The sequence below is a fragment of the Pseudochaenichthys georgianus genome, chromosome 4, assembly GCF_902827115.2.
Source record: "Pseudochaenichthys georgianus chromosome 4, fPseGeo1.2, whole genome shotgun sequence".
NCBI lineage: Eukaryota > Metazoa > Chordata > Actinopteri > Perciformes > Channichthyidae > Pseudochaenichthys > Pseudochaenichthys georgianus.
In genome coordinates, this window is record NC_047506.1 from 20149889 (window position 1) to 20167727 (window position 17839).

Below are 17839 nucleotides of genomic sequence, written 5' to 3' on the forward strand. Positions count from 1 at the left end.
TTTGCGTTTACTTCATTCTGCTTGCTTAAGAGCTACTTCCTGATAACCAGAATCTATATTCTCAGAAGTGGAAATAACCAAATGGCATGTGTACCACTGGTTTAGGAGGAAATCTATATTTAGATTATTGTGCTTAAAATGTGTCAGAAATGCGGTGTTCCCATTGGGCTTCAGATTCACATTTATGTTCACCAAAATATATTATTTCTAAGAAGGCAAACCTATTTAATCCCATCAGAATAAACACTAATATATTTCTAAAAGTTTTATGTGATCTACTGTATGTGTTATTGTCTTGACTTTGTATTCTAAATATACCATTGAGATTCATATCACCCTCGCCTTGCTGTAGAGACTCTACCACCTCAGAATCAAACTGTCTAAATTCTAAAATGGGTCTTCTAAATTGCATGTATTATTTTTTTCATTCAACTGCATGAACTAGCTGATTGTGTTTCATCCACATTCATCTCAGCCCACCACCCAGTGTGTGAGTCTCGATCCCCGGAGAGTTTCTCCACTCCTCTCCTTCCTGTTTTATCCCCTATTTTCTTGTGTATGTAAACAGAAGCAAATCATTTAAAGCTCCAAGGCAGAGAATGATGATCAAACACTGTACATGATCAATGACTTTGAAGAGATCTAACAGCCCTTATTCATGTATTTCACACAGACGGAACAGCAGAAATGTAAAAATTCACTTCTGGAGCCAATGGCCACATGTTTCTCTCTGAAGACTGATAGAAAAAAACACATTTGAGAAAGGAAAGACTGCATCTTTTTTGTCTTGCCCATTGTAGTGCGAGCTCCTCGTGCGCTTTTGATAACATGGCCGAACGTCTGTAGGCCTGTAAGCTTAAGAGCAGGGAGGAGTCAGCACCAAAGAAGAGGAGCTGTGAGAGGTAGCACTAGTGTATGTTTTAGATGTAAAATAGCTCATTCTGATGATGAACAGTCTAACAAAAGCCAACTAGACAGAGGACATTGACCTGGGAAGCATCCATGTTGTTTAACATCCCCATTGTCTTTCTCGCTAGTTTAACTCCATGTCTATTGACATGGAGTTAAACTGTCAAACAATGTGTGCTAAGCATGTATCTAAAAAAACCTCCAAATCATAAACTTTAAGTAAAAAAAAAGCTGAAATTCACTCTATTGTTTCACAAGTCAGATGGTTTTCACACTTAAACACAAGAGAGTGAAGATTAGATGAGAGAAGACTTCCTGTTCTTGTGGTCTAGCTGAAATGAAGCTTCCTGTAACCAAGTGTTAAGGTAAAGGCAGTCTCTTTTTGTGTGACATCACTCCCACTTGCTTGACTTGAAACCAGAGGCGAGGTTTAGGGTTTGGGGAACAAGTCCAGGAAGCTGCGTCCACTGATAAGACAAAAAACGTATTTAGTTTTAAATAACGACTTTGACTTATTTCTCTCTTAGAAGTGAGTTTAGAATAGGGGATAAGCTTCTGTTTGACCGTGACGACCTGCCTGTTGGTCCCCACCAGGACTGTACTGCATGGTGTGTGTCCGAACACACCCTAACTCCTGGAAATGGCAGGTCGCTGTGGACCGACGACCCTGCTGCTCTGGGCTGGGATCATCGCTTTGGCCAACTGTAAGTACTCAAATATTCATTTGGTTGATCAGGAAAGCTAAATAAATGGTGTTTTAGAAAGTTGTGCCTTTGTGATTGTCATCGGAAAGTTGTTCAGATGGAAATAAATCTATATATGATGCAAAACACAAGTGATAGCCAACTGTACCTGACAAGGTCTTTTATTCTTCTGACCTGTTTTTGAAGCATATGGTTGATCGAGTTTATGAGGAGAATGAGGAGAAACGATTTCTATTCCTCAGATAGAGACGTGAATCTGTCAGCGCAAACACGCTTTATAACTTGTTTTTTTTAAACTGGAAAACATCACCACACAAACTAAAATCATTTAAACTAAAGCTAAGGGCAGAAATGACAAGCTACAGTATATCATGCCTTTGAGTTGCGCCTCTGTTTGTGCTACTTCACGTTTCTTAAACTTTCAAAACTCAAGAACACAAGACATTACAGAGCACACTTGATGTGAGAAGCTGAAAAGTGACAGGTTTGGGAGCCCCATAAGAATAAACAGTTGTGTTCCATCAAAGAGCGCTGTTAATAAGAAGACTCTTTAAAACATGTTCTTACACTTGGTACAAAGCTGTGGGAATTTTTGCAATCATGTTTCTGTTCTGCTTTGACACTGTGTGTGTGTGTGTGTGTGTGTGTGTGTGTGTGTGTGTGTGTGTGTGTGTGTGTGTGTGTGTGTGTGTGTGTGTGTGTGTGTGTGTGTGTGTGTGTGTGTGTGTGTGTGTGTGTGTGTGTGTGTGTGTGTGTGTGTGTGTGTGTGTGTGTGTGTGTGTGTGTGTGTGTGTGTGTGTGTGTGTGTGTGTGTGTGTGTGTGTGTGTGTGTGTGTCTTCAAGTTCTTCACTTCAACCCTAGTGACTTTGGGTTTTTGTATAAGATAGAAATGTGTGTGCGTATGGTTTGTGAGCATTGTGCAAATATGCGTGTGTTAAGTGAGACCCTCCTTACTGCCTCTTGCATCACTCAGAGTTCTGCTACTGTTGAGCAAATCAAATTATTTCTGCTATTTTCAGCTCAGATGTCTGTCCATGTGATCTGAAATAAACCCTTGAATCTATGTATCTTACTTAAGTGAAAGTGTACAAGTATAATCAGATAAATATACTTAAAGTATTACAATCACATCATGCTGTTTCTGCCGAAAAGTGGCCTGTCTAAGGGAAGGTATTTATTCAAACAGTACATACTTTTGACATGCAACACATATGTGTACCACAACTTTCCACATCATGATGTTTAAGCATAATATAGCAGCACACACAAACTAGTCAAAGACAAATCCTTTTCAAAACCAAGCTTAACTTTGTCTTCTTTAACCTTTTTAGATTTGTATTATCGACCACATGCACACCACATGTATGTATGAAAACCAACTAGATGAAGGCAACAGTGCCCCATTAAGATGCAAAGTTGTCTCGCTCGCTTTAGCTGCTGCGGGACAGAGTTGTGTGATCAAGAAGTTGACCACTTCCGTGTTCCATTGGAGTCGCCTTCATTTCCTGGCAGAGCAGAGCAGAGCACCAAGCAGACTCAAACAGAGCACAAGTAAAAGACTTGAGAATTCATGAAAAAAGGGGAAGTTCAGTGTGTAAAATGAAGAAGTGAGGTCACAAAAGTTAGACACGATTAAAGCTGTTTCTCGGAGGAGGGGGCAAATATTGTCGATGCAAAATATGAGAAGAAAGTAGAAGCAGATTTTTTGATTGTGATAATGGTGAACCCTAAAAACGGATACATAAGAGATAAATCCAGACACTGTATCCGTTTCTTTACCAAATTACAGGCAAGTAAATCAAGTTTGGCGGGCAGTTGAACTCTGGTTTTTGCTGTCAACTTTGCACTGTTACATTTATTCTTCTGCTTCTTTTTCTCTCAGACGTGGACACATGCTTGTGACCTTGGACAGGGTGATGTTAAAATATCACACTTTTCTTTCCAACTTAACTCTGTAGACACTGAATAAAACGTAACCAAAGGACCAACAAGCTTCACTTAAAACTATTCTTAAAAACAACTTTAAAAAAAGATGTATTTATGATAAGAATTTGAGTTTGAATAACGTTTTGCCAGTAGCTTTTTGAATTACTCATAAAGCATAGTTGACACGTCTCAAACAACTTTCTGAAACTATTCAGATCAGTCACCACAAAGTACAAAGGCTGCAAATGTCACTGCAGAGAGCATGCATCTCTGCTCAATGTAGAAAAAAGAGCGCCAAGCCACATCCTGAGTCTCACTGTTCATCTGTCCCCCATCACATCACCCTCACTGTTCACTGCTGTTACTATTAGGAACAATGAACAGCTGAGATGTGCTAATGGTAAACGTATTCTTAAGTTGTGCATGCATGTTGTGATGAAACAGCCAAATCAATTAACATTATTATCAATAACACCTTTAAATGACATGTGCTGACTTGGTAAAACTAATGTAATGTAGAATGCAGAGTTTGAATGGTATGAATACAATTTGTTTTTGAGATATAAAGTATTTTTGATGACATGACTGGTTATTTTGAAGGATAATAGTTTTCTAAAGAAAGAAGACAAAGACCATTAGTGCTTCTACATTGGCCTGTCTTCTGTCTAAACTGAAACTAATCTTGTATGGGGATTTTGTAGGTTTCATCGCAAAGCAGGAAGTAGCGGTTTGCCTTCTGAAATAGCAAATGTGGCTTGTTGGCGCATTGTCATAGCAACCAGGTTGCACAGCGCTGTCTCATGCAGAACTTAATGAGCACGGTCGCGTGATAATGCCTCGGCCCTGCAGGAAGGGTTTCATCTTTCTGATGAAGTTGATGCTTAAAAACACAAAAAACGAAACTAAACTCAATTTGTTCATCTTTTATTGACAAAAAGTGCCACAATGATTTACTTTTATTTTCTCTTTGCAGGTGCAAATTCAACTTTCCTTACATACAGATTGTTTTTATATGTTGTGCTCACTTGCTTTGCAAAGGATGTATAATTCACACTTATGTTGAAGTCCAGTGCAAACGTATTGTTCAATTCATACACAGTATACAGTCTTACTTTGTGGGTATTTTACCTGTTTTAAATAAATTAGCAATAACTGACCTCATAGCATCTACACTTTTAGGAGTTTTAACTTATTCACATGGTGTTTGTGCATAATATGTTGATAATATTATACACAGCAATTATCTCATGCTTATGTCCATAATAAAATGTATTAATGTTTTGTTTCCTTGTCTGAAGTGCCTGCATAGTGAGTTTAAGTTTATTACAAACCACATTTTATACTTTACTGTTACTTTACCAGTACTTTTCAATGCAACAAAAATAGGAATAGGACGAATACTAAATATATGTTGAACGTAAATGTAGTTTTGAAAATGATACAAAAAATGTAATCTAATTCAACAGTCCTTGTTTTATAGAAATACATTGTGAGGGTTTATCCAGCAGGTTCTGTGTGAAAGCTGTAGAAATGTGTCATCATAGTCGTGTTTCATCACATCAAACTTTGTTTTTGACCCTGTGAAGAAGCTAAGCCAGGTCGCTATCATGTAACATCACTGTACCTCCCTTTACACAATCCTGTTCGAGTTGGCAACCTTGCTAAGGTTTTGTCATCCTAAAACAGGAAGTATTTAATCTCACAGCATTTCAACTATTCTAGCTGAATTGTCCTACTAAGCACTTCCAGCTGTATACTGCCTTTCCTCCTCTGAAAATATATTTGGTCTTGCTCTGTGATATATATGGTCTTGCTCTGCTCTTGATACTATGTGTGTTTCAACTGTTCTCCTCTTATTAAAACAAATGTATTTTAGGACGCATTGACAAGAATTGACAAGTGGCAACACCATCTTTCTGACAACAGGAAACAGAATTAATTAATTTGCTGAGTTAATTTGTGTTCCTGTTGCACCTTTTGATGAACTAGCGTTGTCATATTGTGTTTGGCCTGATTTATTTTTATTTTCTTGGAACGCAGATGTTTCAACCACCTTACCTCCACCCACCAGCACAAATTCCCCTTCAGCATTCACTTTACCAATCAGCACCTCAACTCCACGCAACATGACAGAAACTGCTGTCATATCTCCAGACAATCAAACAACTGCCCACAAACCTCCACTCATCACTCCAACACTCACCTCAAACCCACCAATGCCTTCAACATATTCAACTAGTATATCTGGTAATGTATTCTGCCTCAGTTTACACTTGTATTGGAAACAGCGTTGAAATCAGCCTGACATTGCTGACTGTCTGGTAGGACTATTGGCAGAACATTTTGTAGGGTGACCTCTAGCATGCTCTCCCTCTTACAGCCACTACTGCTCCTCCAACAATCACCTCACCCTCACCCAAACCCACCAACGCATTAGACTTGCCGACAAACACCTCTCAACCCCAGACTCAACCTCCAATCACCACGTCCAACACATCAGTGACTACTAACGCCAAAGGTTGGAACGTTTTCTCCTTAACAAGCCCGCCATTTGTTCTTCTATAAGACTCTGATATTACTGTGTTACTATTATGAATGTAGACTACGGCTACTAGCACTGCTAATGACTGTGTTACGTTAGGTTAATAAAATACACACAGTTGCAAGAGTATTGATATTGTCATAAGCATATATTAAAATGTTGTTGTTTCTTTTTCTGATCACTTTGAATGTGTTCTCCAGCCGAGACTCAAGCCCCTCCACCTCTGGAGTGTGAGTATCAGTTTTTATTTTCAAGACATAATACAGGTCTTCTTCACACTCATCTTAACAAAAACGTTCAAAGATTATGTTTGTATTTCTCCGTAGTGTAATCCTTGGCAATGAATGCTATTGCAGAAAGTAAAGTTTAGATTCCCCAGAGAACTTTCAACATCTACATGAACAAAGTGTCTGGGATTAAAGGATGTCACCAGGTTTTGTTTTTATTTTGTGTGCAGGTTCTTACACGGTCACAACCAGCAAGACTGGCTTCAACATTACCATGAATGGGAACTTTACGACTGGCGACTACATCATCAACATCAAAGAAACGGGCCGACCAGATACTGGAAACAGCTATCCTTTGCAGTTCTCCAATGAAAGCTTAACACATGAAATCAAACGCCTGAAGCCCTGCACTGAGTATGAGCATGATGTGGCATTTAATGATGCTGCTGGCAAAGAAACACCCTGCACCACACAAACAAATACAACTAAGACAAACGAATGGAGTGAGTATTAAAGATTGGTGGATATTATCTTCCTTTTTTAAATATAAGAAGAGACACTGACAGATGTGTTTGTTAATTTTCACTTGTGTATTTCAGAAGAAGGTGATATTAAAGAAGGCAGCTGCATGACTGGATATGTTTGTTACCGTAGTGACTGGGACATCAGCTCATCACTATTAACGTCAAATAATATAATAATTTCAGCTGAGCCGTGCACAAGTGACAAAAATAGGATCTGTTTCAAACCTCGTTACATTGACATTTGCACCAATTTGACTACGACGTTCACTTCAGGAAAGTGTAACGCCTTGAGCCTCACCAGAAGCATCACTGCTGGTATGTACAATAGAGTCTTTGTTTGTTTAAAAATGCATGTGGTGTGAACTTTATTCATTATGTTTCATGTATGGATTCATTATGTTTCCTTTTTTTCCAACAGATTTCTTAAATCCAAGTGAAATAAATCAAACGAGTTCAACTAAACTTCCTGCAGAAATAAAAACAGATTTGCCTCCAAAGTGTGACAATCTCCACATCACTTACAGCTGTCAGGGTAAGTGGAAATACCAGAAGTAAAGAGTATGTCACCAACATTATGACTGGATTAACATGGAAATATTCTCATGAGATGATCTCACTGTAGAAACACATCCAGTTTTATCTAAAAGTGTATTATTATTTTGTTCTCGTTCAAGACGAAGTTGAAGTGTTGCTTTGTGCACTCTGTGAATACGTTTTGAATATAATATCTATTTTTCTTGATTGCTGTAAACATCTGTCCACATTTGAATCTTATCCAAACCCAATATGTAAGAGCTCAGAGGGTTTTATTTAACATATTTTGAAGAAATGTTGTCTAACTTGTGTTTTTAGAAAATGGAAAACCCAATGAGCTGAAGAATCTTACTGTCCTGGAGCCCTACACAGACTACAACTGTACCGGTCAGATCATGGAGAACTATGTCAACATAAAAAACACAACTGCTATCAAGTTCAGGATTGACTGTGGTACGTGAATAATCACCTTACCTCAGGGCAATGATAGTAAAGATAACTATGGAGAAGAGAAGTGTTGCTAATGTCTGATGTGTCCCTACAGATCTTACAATAAGAATCATAGAGCAACGTGTCACCAACGCCTCCATTGGTCTGAGTTGGACCACAGACAGTAAGAACTGTGGAGTTGTCCTTCCTGAACTTCAGAAGCTTTCTTATGAGTGCAGCTGTAAATCTACTCAATCATATGAGAAAAGTAAGTTCAAATATTTAGATTATCTATTTTATCGCTCAGTTTGACTAAATCGTGAAAAAAGTGTGTACATTTGAATCAGTGCTCCATGCTAACACTTTAGCATGCTGAGTGAAGGTAGGTGTTAGTCATAACCTGAGATGATAGAATAAGTCAATATTTCCTGAAGAATATTTATATAATGTTATATATAACATAATATAAATATTATACAAATATATACATGTTGTTAATTTCCCAGTCTGTTTGCATAATGACACAATTTGAATACTTTAATTGAAGAGTGCATGGTTGGTGATCTACCACTGATTGACCACTGATTGACTGAATGATTTATTGATTGTTTGATTAATAGCAACAGGTATCTTAACCAACAAAACAATGTGCTGTTGTATAATCCCAATGTTCTGTCTTTGCTTTCTCTATATTGAATCAAACAACTCATGTAGCCGTCGCTGACAAAAATCAATTCGGAGGAACATGTCAAATGTATGGACTGAAACCATACACCGAGTATAACTGTGCAGTCCAACCCAAATACAACAGAAACTATGTTCCTGCACCAACTCATGGAAAACAGATTATGACAGCGATTGGAGGTAAGTGTCTAAAATGTCACTTGGATCATATTTTGATCAAAGGTAATATAAACAAATATTTATTAAGGTTGTTTATTTCCTATGTTGTTGAAAGGTACGTTATAAAGTCACTCATTATTTCAATTTGGAACATTAACACACAATTTAATATAATCAATGATTTTAGAATGTTAAGTTATAGTAATTAAGTTATAGTACTTACATTTTTTTATCTAGTTTCTTCTATTTAATATCATCATATCAATTCTGTCTGTCTTTTTTTAACAAATGATATTAAATGCTGTGAATGAGACAGCATATATATATATATATATATATATATATATAATGATGTATATATATAATATACATCATTGTTTTTCAGGCCATTATAATGAACATTACACTGTATTTACAGTCATATGTGAAGAACAGTGTTTTTTATTGTATTGTGTTTTGCTATAACTCTACCGACTTGAGTCTGTTCTGACCCAACTAATTAATTAAATCAACTTTAACATGATGTGCATGCATATTTCATAACTCGTTTTCATAACTTTCATAAAATCATAAAAGATTAAAGAATAACAACTTTTTACAATGAATTTATAATGATACATGTTTTCAATGCAACTTTCTTTGATTTGCGCACAGTTTGTATTTATATCCCTACAACCATTCATCTAATGCAGCAACACACTTCTGATGCAAATCATTGTTTAAAATGCTGTTTAAACAAATTGAAATATCACTTTAAATGTTTTTTTACAGTGCCAGGAGCAATTAACAACCTGAAGGTGAATCTTCTAGAGCATAACGTGATTCACGCAACCTGTGATCCTCCAAATGATTTTAATGGACCTAGGAAGGATTACATCGCACGTCTTTATGGTGGTGGTGATGTCCTGATTGAGACTCTGAACCCAACCAAATGCAAGTTTGAATTCAAAGCTTTAAGCTACTCAACCGAATACGAACTGAAGGTGTGTATGAGCCAAACCTTTGGTGTCCAAACACTATTAAAACTTTATTCCTCATATTTCTTCAAATGCTATATTTCCTGATGAGATCTCCTGTGTTTCCAGGTGACTGCTTCCAATGGACACAACGAGAGCATTCCCATCGGAGAGACTGTCTCCACTTCCTGTATGTGGTGTTTTAATTCATGCCAAATTGTCTTGCATTGTTCTGTTAAAGAAATAAATGTTCTGACCTACATCAAATATATTCAATACCATAGATTGTGTCTGTAACATAAATGCCACAGCTTTGATATTATGTTCCCATCATTTTACAGATAATGACAAAGCTGTCATTGGGTTTTTGGTCTTCCTCATCATCCTCACGTCTGTGGCCCTACTTCTGGTCGTCTACAAGATTTACGTTCTGAGGCGCAGACAGTCCCAGTGAGTTTCATTCAGCGTCAATTTTACTTTCGCCTGGATCCTGGTTATGGTTTATTTCTGTGATTGTTTTGTTGTAAACAAATGCAACTGCAGGTTTTATACTGATAAATCCATTTTGTTAAATTTCCAGTAAATTAAAAGTGATATTATTGCATTATAGACATAACTAACATTACTACTAGCTTTTCCTCTTTGCTTTCTTTTTCCATTCTGTAAACTGTAAAGTCTTTGAAGCCTATTTTCTATTTTTTATTTTGCAGCAATCTGGGTGAAAGCATGATGCTTATTACTACAGCAAGTGAGTAGACTTCATATTTCCACTTTACTTAGTCTTTAATAACATGCTCAAAACAGTCTTTAAGTATGTAATAGCTGCTACTTTTCTCAAATGATGCATGATGTTTGTAAAAAGATTTGAATACACACATGTATTCCTTGTCATATGATGAAGAAGCGCATTTCAAGACAAATGTATGGGGAAATCAATTAAGTACCACATGTACATTGTAAGTTAGAATAAGGGTTAGTAACAAATAAGCACTAATACAGTATTACGTTGTTTCGGTGTCTTATCTTCTGGCTGGTATTCTGATGTAGACGACGAGGAGAATCTGCTGGCAGTGGAGCCGATCGCAGCAGAGGTCCTGCTGGAAACCTACAAGAGGAAGCTTGCTGATGAGGGAAGACTCTTCCTGGCTGAGTTTCAGGTACATTTGAAACCTTTTGGGACATTGTTTTTATATATTTATTTGTCTATTTTTGGATGTCAAGGTAGTAAAAGTTGAAGGCTGAACCTAGAAAGTTTGATGAACATGATCAGGACAAAGACATAATTTGGCAAATTACATTTCTTGTTTTCTGTTGACAGAGCATGCCCAGAATCTTCACGCGGTACACCGTGAAAGAGGCCAAAAAGGCGTGCAACGTCCCCAAGAATCGCTACGTGGACATCCTGCCATGTGAGTCTGTCCAACAACACATGAAACCAACACTTAGTCGTACCTGGCTTTGTCTACACTCGTTAGCCATAGTGTTTAAACGGTGACAGATTTATTTAATATCTATTCAACTGTTGTGGGAAATGGTGCAAATCTGTGAGCATGATTTGATTCACAGATGATTGTTTGTGTTGTTGTGGTTTTTAACTTTAACTCAAGATATATTAAAGTCAATATAAAGAGTAAATTAAAATGGGACATGTGCATGTTATGTTTTCAACATAACTATAAACAGCTTCTGAATGGAATTTCAAGAATACTTCTTCATTGGGAGTTGTTCAGTCGTCTTCTGTGATAATGATTTATTTTCTGTCCTGAACCAGATGATTATAACCGTGTTCAGCTGACCACTGGAAATGGGGAGACAGGCTGTGACTACATCAATGCCAGCTTTATCGATGTATGAACAATCCTATACTACAACTATTTCGACTACTACTGCTGCATCACATTACACACTCATGATCTCTTTCTGACAATACACGCCTTATTGACATTTTTTCCTGCTGCAGGGGTACAAGGAATCCAAAAAATACATCGCAGCACAAGGTAAAGCAATTAATCACACAAACACTTCTGCACTTGTCCATTTATATACAGTATTTATGTATATATTGTGTGTGTTGTAGGGCCAAAGGAAGAGACTGTCAGTGACTTTTGGAGGATGGTGTGGGAGCAGCAGTCCTCTATCATCGTTATGGTAACGCGTTGTGAAGAAGGAAACCGGGTAAGACTTGATCACTGCTTCTCAGCCACATACACTTTATCAGATATATTCATTCACACTCATGCCCACACTGTGGTCTTGTTTCTTGGAGAATACTGCTGATAGTGAAAATGTACCAATATGTTACTCATGTCTTACTGATTTGCCAAATCAGGTCAAATGTGCGCAGTACTGGCCGTCTCGAGACCGCGAGGCAGAGATCTTTGAGGAGTTTATTGTGAAGCTGAAGTCAGAGGACCACTGCCCAGATTACACCATCCGCCATCTCAGCCTTACTAATGTGAGTTCACTGGATAAACTAGTGGAAATGTATATTGTTACTTTTAGCCTGTGTGTGTATACATGTGTGTCTGTGTGTAAGTGAAAGCCAGTATATCTGTCAGTCTTTATCTCAATAAATATGAAATGTGAATGAATCTGTGTTTATATATGTCTTTGTGCATATATGCATTACCTCCCTGTGCGTCTGCAGAAGAGGGAGAAGAACTCAGAGAGGGAAGTGACTCACATCCAGTTCATGAGCTGGCCGGATCACGGCGTCCCCGGTGAGCCACATCTGCTCCTGAAACTGAGGCGGCGCGTCAATGCGTTCAAGAATTTCTTCAGCGGCCCCATCGTTGTTCACTGCAGGTTAGTAGCCTACAAGCTTCAGCTAACAAATACTACACATTGTTCTAATAATCAGAGTAAACAACCTTTTTAATCTACTTCTAGTTGTGATTGGATGTGATTCCATTCCCCATTGTTTCCATTTGTCTTTGAGGCATGATCAGACCATATCTAATATATTCTGTGCTTATTTCCCAATATTAAGTTCATTACTGACTGTTTATGCTGCATATTGTTTTGTTCATTTTCTACAGTCACATCCCTTACAGAATATCCCAGTTCTCCACAAAGTGTACAATACATGGGATGCTTGAATAATGCCAAACTAATCTTCTTATTGGAAAAAGTCTGATGAAATCACATTTCTTCCTACTAATGACCAAAGACCGTAGACAATCTAATGCACTAAGTACATTTAAAAAAATTTTCAGACAGACATGACCTTTCATGCTTCAATGACTTATGAGTTAAGACAAAAAGGGATGACATTTTGAATCAGGGGGGACTCATCAACCATTTCCCCCCTTTATGTGGTTCTAAACTAATGCTCGACTTCACCTTTCCTTGTGACTGATAGACATGTATAGATGTGTATCAGCCTAATGTTATTATCTCATGTGCAGCGCGGGGGTCGGCAGGACAGGCACATACATTGGCATTGATGCCATGATGGAGTGTCTGGAGGCGGAGGGCAGAGTCGACATCTACGGTTACGTGGTCAGACTCCGCAGACAGAGATGTCTAATGGTTCAAGTAGAGGTAAAATATCAACTATGGTCATATTTTGTGTGTGCGTCTGTGTGTCTCATGAGAGTTTAGCTAATCGGTTGAGTTTATTAACACATACAAATAATGTGACTTCTGTTCTCAGTATGAATACTCACCGTGCAAGATCAACCATATAGGAAGTGAAGCAACAGGAACATACAGCTAAACAAAGATGCTAAGAGAGACAAGGATACACACGCAACATAAAGACAAACAGAGAAAACCTTTAAATAGAGGTTACTTTTACAATATTATGGTCTGGTGGCAAGACGTTACGGCAGTTCCAAGGGCATTTGAATAAATAAACAAGTACAGTTAATTTATATTTGTCCTGTAGAAATGATAACTTTTTATGAAATGTTAATATTGTCAAGTAGATGATGTAGAATATAATAGACACACACGCAGGTTATTGGAATGACAAAGAATGTATTTTTAATTTCGGTTTCAAAATAAATTATTATTCATCAAATAATCAATTCATCAAATAAATAATCATTCAAATCAATTATTCAAGTTTAATAATGCATAATTTAAAAGCAAACATTAATCAAATAAATAATATTTTTTTAATATTCAATATATTGATTGATTATGACAACAGACCTTGAAAGTATAAAATCATTTTCAGGTCTCATCTTGACTTTATCTTTTGGTTATTTGCTGCTATCTTACAATGAATATACAGGATTGAGTTACACTATGATATAGTATAAATATAAAATGTACATTGCTAGTTTAATGTGTGTATTGTGTGCGTAATGTTGTGTGGACTGAAGCTGTCTACTTTCTGACGCCCACCAGAGGGCAGAAGCTGAAATAACTTATTTGAGAAATGAACACAGGGAAAGATCAAACATTACAGAAGCAGAATTGTGTATTAAATCCAAACCATTCACAGAGAAGGAGAAAGCGTTAACAGGTTGTGGATCATTGCTGTCTGTCTTGTGCATAATGGCTCCATCCCCAAACTGTATATCCTTTTTTTATGAAGTGATGTTGTCCTCACGCAGGCCCAGTACATCTTGATACACCAGGCGCTGCTGGAGCACAATCAGTTTGGAGAGACTGAGACCACTGTGTCCGAGCTCCACAGCACCCTGAGCACGCTCAAACAGAAAAACTCCAGCAGTGAACCCACCTTATTGGAGGATGAGTTTGAGGTATGGCACTCCACAGCATTAGTGGTCCCTTTAAAATGTAGTCCTATCCTTTTCCCCTGCTTACATCTTATTAGTGTAAATGGAAGGAACTGTAGACCTTTCTTTAGCACTATGATGAACAGTCTTTGTCTTGCCATTCAGAGACTCCCCATCTATAAAAACTGGAGGACATTCAACAAGGGGCTCACAGAAGAGAACAAGAAGAAGAATCGCTTTACTTCTGTCATCCCATGTAGGTTTCAGCAAAGGGGCATTACATTTTACACAATAGAATAACATCTATAATACATCTGAGTGTATGCATTATTTGTATAAAGTGTACAGTGTACAATCATTTACCAAAGTCAATTTAATTTCACTTCTGCCTCAGATGACTACAACCGAGTGTTGCTGAAATTAGATGAAGGACGCAGTCGTGACAGTGACCCTGATGATGATGAGGAAGAGGAAGAATCATCAGATGAGGAGGAAGAGGATTCATCTATGTACATCAATGCCTCCCACATAGATGTACGATTTACATATACTTTCGTCTAATTGAGATTTTTTTTAACTGAAACATTGTCTTGCACCTTCCCTGTTGAAGCAGGTTTTGTCTCTTTCACGCAGACAGTTGCATTTTTAAATCTAATTTGAATTTACCACATCCTGTTGGTTAGAATTGTGTGCAACAATAGATGTGTGATGTGTTTTTTCTTGCCCACACAGGGGTACTGGGGTCCACAAAACTTCATCGCAGCGCAGACCCCCCTGCCGGACACCATGGCTGACTTCTGGTTGATGGTTTACCAAAAGAAAACATCTGCAATCGTCATGCTCTCAGAGAGCAGTGAGGTATTAATTATGTTCTCTATGTACCTCGCATCGAGAATAAACCACATGCTCTTAGTACATATATGGTAAATAAACATTGTGTGTGTGTTTTCTTGTGAACAGGAGTCTAACTCTATCTACTGGGACAAAGATAAGAAAACGTTTGGGGACCTCGAGGTGGAAGTGGAAAGCACAGACACCTCCCCAACTTTCATCACCCGCAACATGCTGCTCCGTCACGTCAAGGTAACACGACAGATGCCTACTGAATAAAGTCTGTTATTTTCCGATGTTTATCATCTATCAGCTTAAGATGAGATGGGTCCTTTCCACAAGCTTTTCTAAGCCCCCACACAACTCCTGTCCACAGAGGAAAGAGACTCGGTCGGTGAAACAGTTCCAGTTCCTGACGTGGTCCAACAACGAGCTGCCGGAGAAAGCTCAGGAGCTCACAGACATGATCAAGGACATCAAGCAGAGCTGTGGAGGAGTACAATCACAGAGGAACTCACCCGTTGTGGTCCACTGCAAGTAAGACAACCTCAGAAAATGTCCTCTTGAATCTTAAAGGAGTAGTCTATAATCAGAACATATCCAAATGTTCTCATAAGGAGCTTTAAAATATACATTTTAGACCTTTAAACTCTCTTGGAGAAAAAAACACCCTACTGATTTAAGTTTAAGATTAAGGTGCTTCAAAAAGGGAAATGAGTTGAAGTTGTTACCCATTTTAAGATGTTGTGTTTTCATAGTAAATAACATTAATGAACATAACAGAAAAACACATATATTTAATATTTGTATTAAAAAAAACGTATCATGGCGGAATCTCAATCTAACTGTTTGTGTTTGTGTTTGTGTGTGTGTGTGTGTGTGTGTGTGTGTGTGTGTGTGTGTGTGTGTGTGTGTGTGTGTGTGTGTGTGTGTGTGTGTGTGTGTGTGTGTGTGTGTGTGTGTGTGTGTGTGTGTGTGTGTGTGTGTGTGTGTGTGTGTGTGTGTGTGTGTGTGTGTGTGTGTGTGTGTGTGTGTGTGTGTGTGTGTGTCCAGTAATGGCTCATCCCGGTCAGGGATGTTCTGTGCTCTGTGGAACCTGCTGGACAGCGCTGAGACTGAGAAGTTGATGGATGTTTTCCAGGTGGCCAAAACCCTGCGCAAGGAGAGACAAGGCATGCTGTCCAACCTGGTAAGGAAGAGGAACCAAATATCTTTGAGTGTGAAAAGTATTACATAATATTACTGTCCGTTATGGACATAAAAAAACCCTTATATCTATTTGCAGTCTACTGTGCTAGGTTTTAGAAATAAAGACATAAAGAAATATAGATATAAAGCTTAAATGTATTGGGAATGTATTTCACTTTAACCAGCGCCACAGTTTAATGCTGTAAAAACAAAAAATGTCTCCTCTATGTTTCAGTTCCTTTGCTTGAATGTTCCTTTAAAAAGTGTATTGAGAAGTGAGCTTTAGTGACTACAACAGCAGGAAAGGCGTATGTGAGATGACTAAAAAATAAAACTACAGTGGCCATGTTCATCACAATAACGGAACATGCCCAGCAGTGGGAGTGAGCGGCTCATTAATATGTGTTTAATAGAGTAGATTGAAAATCACCGGTAGTATGCTTTCTAGAATGATACTTTTACTCTTTTGTTGACACAGTAACAATATGGCAAAAAGCTGTTTTCTGGTGCTCTTATTTGTGTGCTGTTCAAAGGGTCACCTAAAAGTCCACAATCAAATGTTTTCCTCTACATCACAGCAACATATCTTGATGTTTTTCCTCTCTGCCTGCGTGTCTCACAGGAGCAGTACCAGTTCTTGTACGAGGCCCTGGAGGGGGTCTTCCCTGTGCAGAACGGGGAACTGAAAGCAGTCCAGGCCTCTTCAGTCGACTCCGTCCAGGTTGTGAATGAAACCAAAGCAGCAGAGAAGCCAGAAGGGAAGACGGCTGCCAGCACTACCTGCAATGACCCGCAAGGGGCAGCAGAGAGCTCTCCTCTTGTGGCTGATGGTGGGAAGGAAGACAAAAAAGAGGAGCCTGAAGAGGTTTCCAGTGTCCCCATAGAGACCACCCCTCTGCAGGACACCAGCAACGGAGCCACGGTTACTGTGGAGGTCTGAGGGGTCGCAGGTGGATGCTGTGACTTTTACTTTTAGGAAATAAGTGCTTCATCTGAATGCTTTCTTTTAATTATGTTATGAATGTATAAACATTTTAAAGCTTTTACAAAGTGATGTTTTTGTTAAGATTTGTTACAGAATTTGATCAAATATTGTATTGTCAATTTGCAAAAAATATGATTTAAATTAAGTTATAAATATTTTCTTAGAAAAGCTGTAAGAATGCAAATAATAGGTACTGTGAGTGGAAATGCTATTGTCAAACTAGGGGCCTTGTTAAGAGATATAATACTAGATGCCTTAAGTATTTGCTTTATAACCCTCTTTAAAAGTGCATGGTGCGTTTATTAACTTTAATATAATACTTTATTCAATTGACATTCATTTTAAAACCACCATGCACTTTTTTCCCCCTCAACAAAAACAATTGCTTGAGTCTGCATTTATATATATATATATATATGGCATGTTTGAATAATTGAGTTGTTCATTTCAAAATGTTTTATATGACATTGTGTCATTTCATTAAAGGAAAAAGAGTATTTCTACCAGGACTTTTGTCAAGACTCAAGCCCATTCTTTTTCACATTATAT

The 17839-nt window shown here is 38.0% G+C and overlaps 1 protein-coding gene across 3 annotated transcripts; it reads left to right on the plus strand.

The window, feature by feature from the left end:
* Window positions 1–1307: 1307 nt before the first annotated feature.
* ptprc (protein tyrosine phosphatase receptor type C) lies at window positions 1308–17799 on the plus strand. 3 transcript variants are annotated; one of them, XM_034081894.2, is made up of 30 exons: window positions 1308–1613; window positions 5581–5787; window positions 5921–6058; window positions 6283–6312; window positions 6540–6812; window positions 6909–7148; window positions 7252–7365; window positions 7686–7820; window positions 7912–8064; window positions 8511–8660; window positions 9411–9622; window positions 9725–9785; window positions 9937–10045; window positions 10306–10343; window positions 10643–10752; window positions 10914–11004; window positions 11367–11443; window positions 11556–11592; window positions 11673–11770; window positions 11925–12050; window positions 12243–12400; window positions 13003–13138; window positions 14161–14310; window positions 14452–14542; window positions 14681–14820; window positions 15019–15144; window positions 15247–15369; window positions 15494–15654; window positions 16171–16306; window positions 16928–17799. In XM_034081894.2, the coding sequence occupies exons 1-30, from the start codon at window positions 1550–1552 to the stop codon at window positions 17243–17245; spliced, it is 4002 nt and encodes a 1333-aa protein (XP_033937785.1). In that variant the 5' UTR covers window positions 1308–1549; the 3' UTR covers window positions 17246–17799. The 3 variants fall into 3 exon arrangements, with proteins under 3 accessions (XP_033937785.1, XP_033937786.1, XP_033937787.1); XM_034081895.2 differs by lacking the exon at window positions 5581–5787; XM_034081896.2 differs by lacking the exons at window positions 5581–5787; window positions 5921–6058.
* The last annotated feature ends 40 nt before the right edge of the window (window positions 17800–17839 follow it).

Bases quoted from the DNA above. Each gene is read 5' to 3' on its own strand.
- ptprc (XM_034081894.2), top strand. From the start codon at position 1,550: ATGGCAGGTCGCTGTGGACCGACGACCCTGCTGCTCTGGGCTGGGATC. The intron at 6,313-6,539 runs GTGAGTATCAGT...TTTTGTGTGCAG, and splicing joins AGCCCCTCCACCTCTGGAGT to GTTCTTACACGGTCACAACC. The intron at 11,593-11,672 runs GTAAAGCAATTA...TGTGTGTTGTAG, and splicing joins AAAATACATCGCAGCACAAG to GGCCAAAGGAAGAGACTGTC.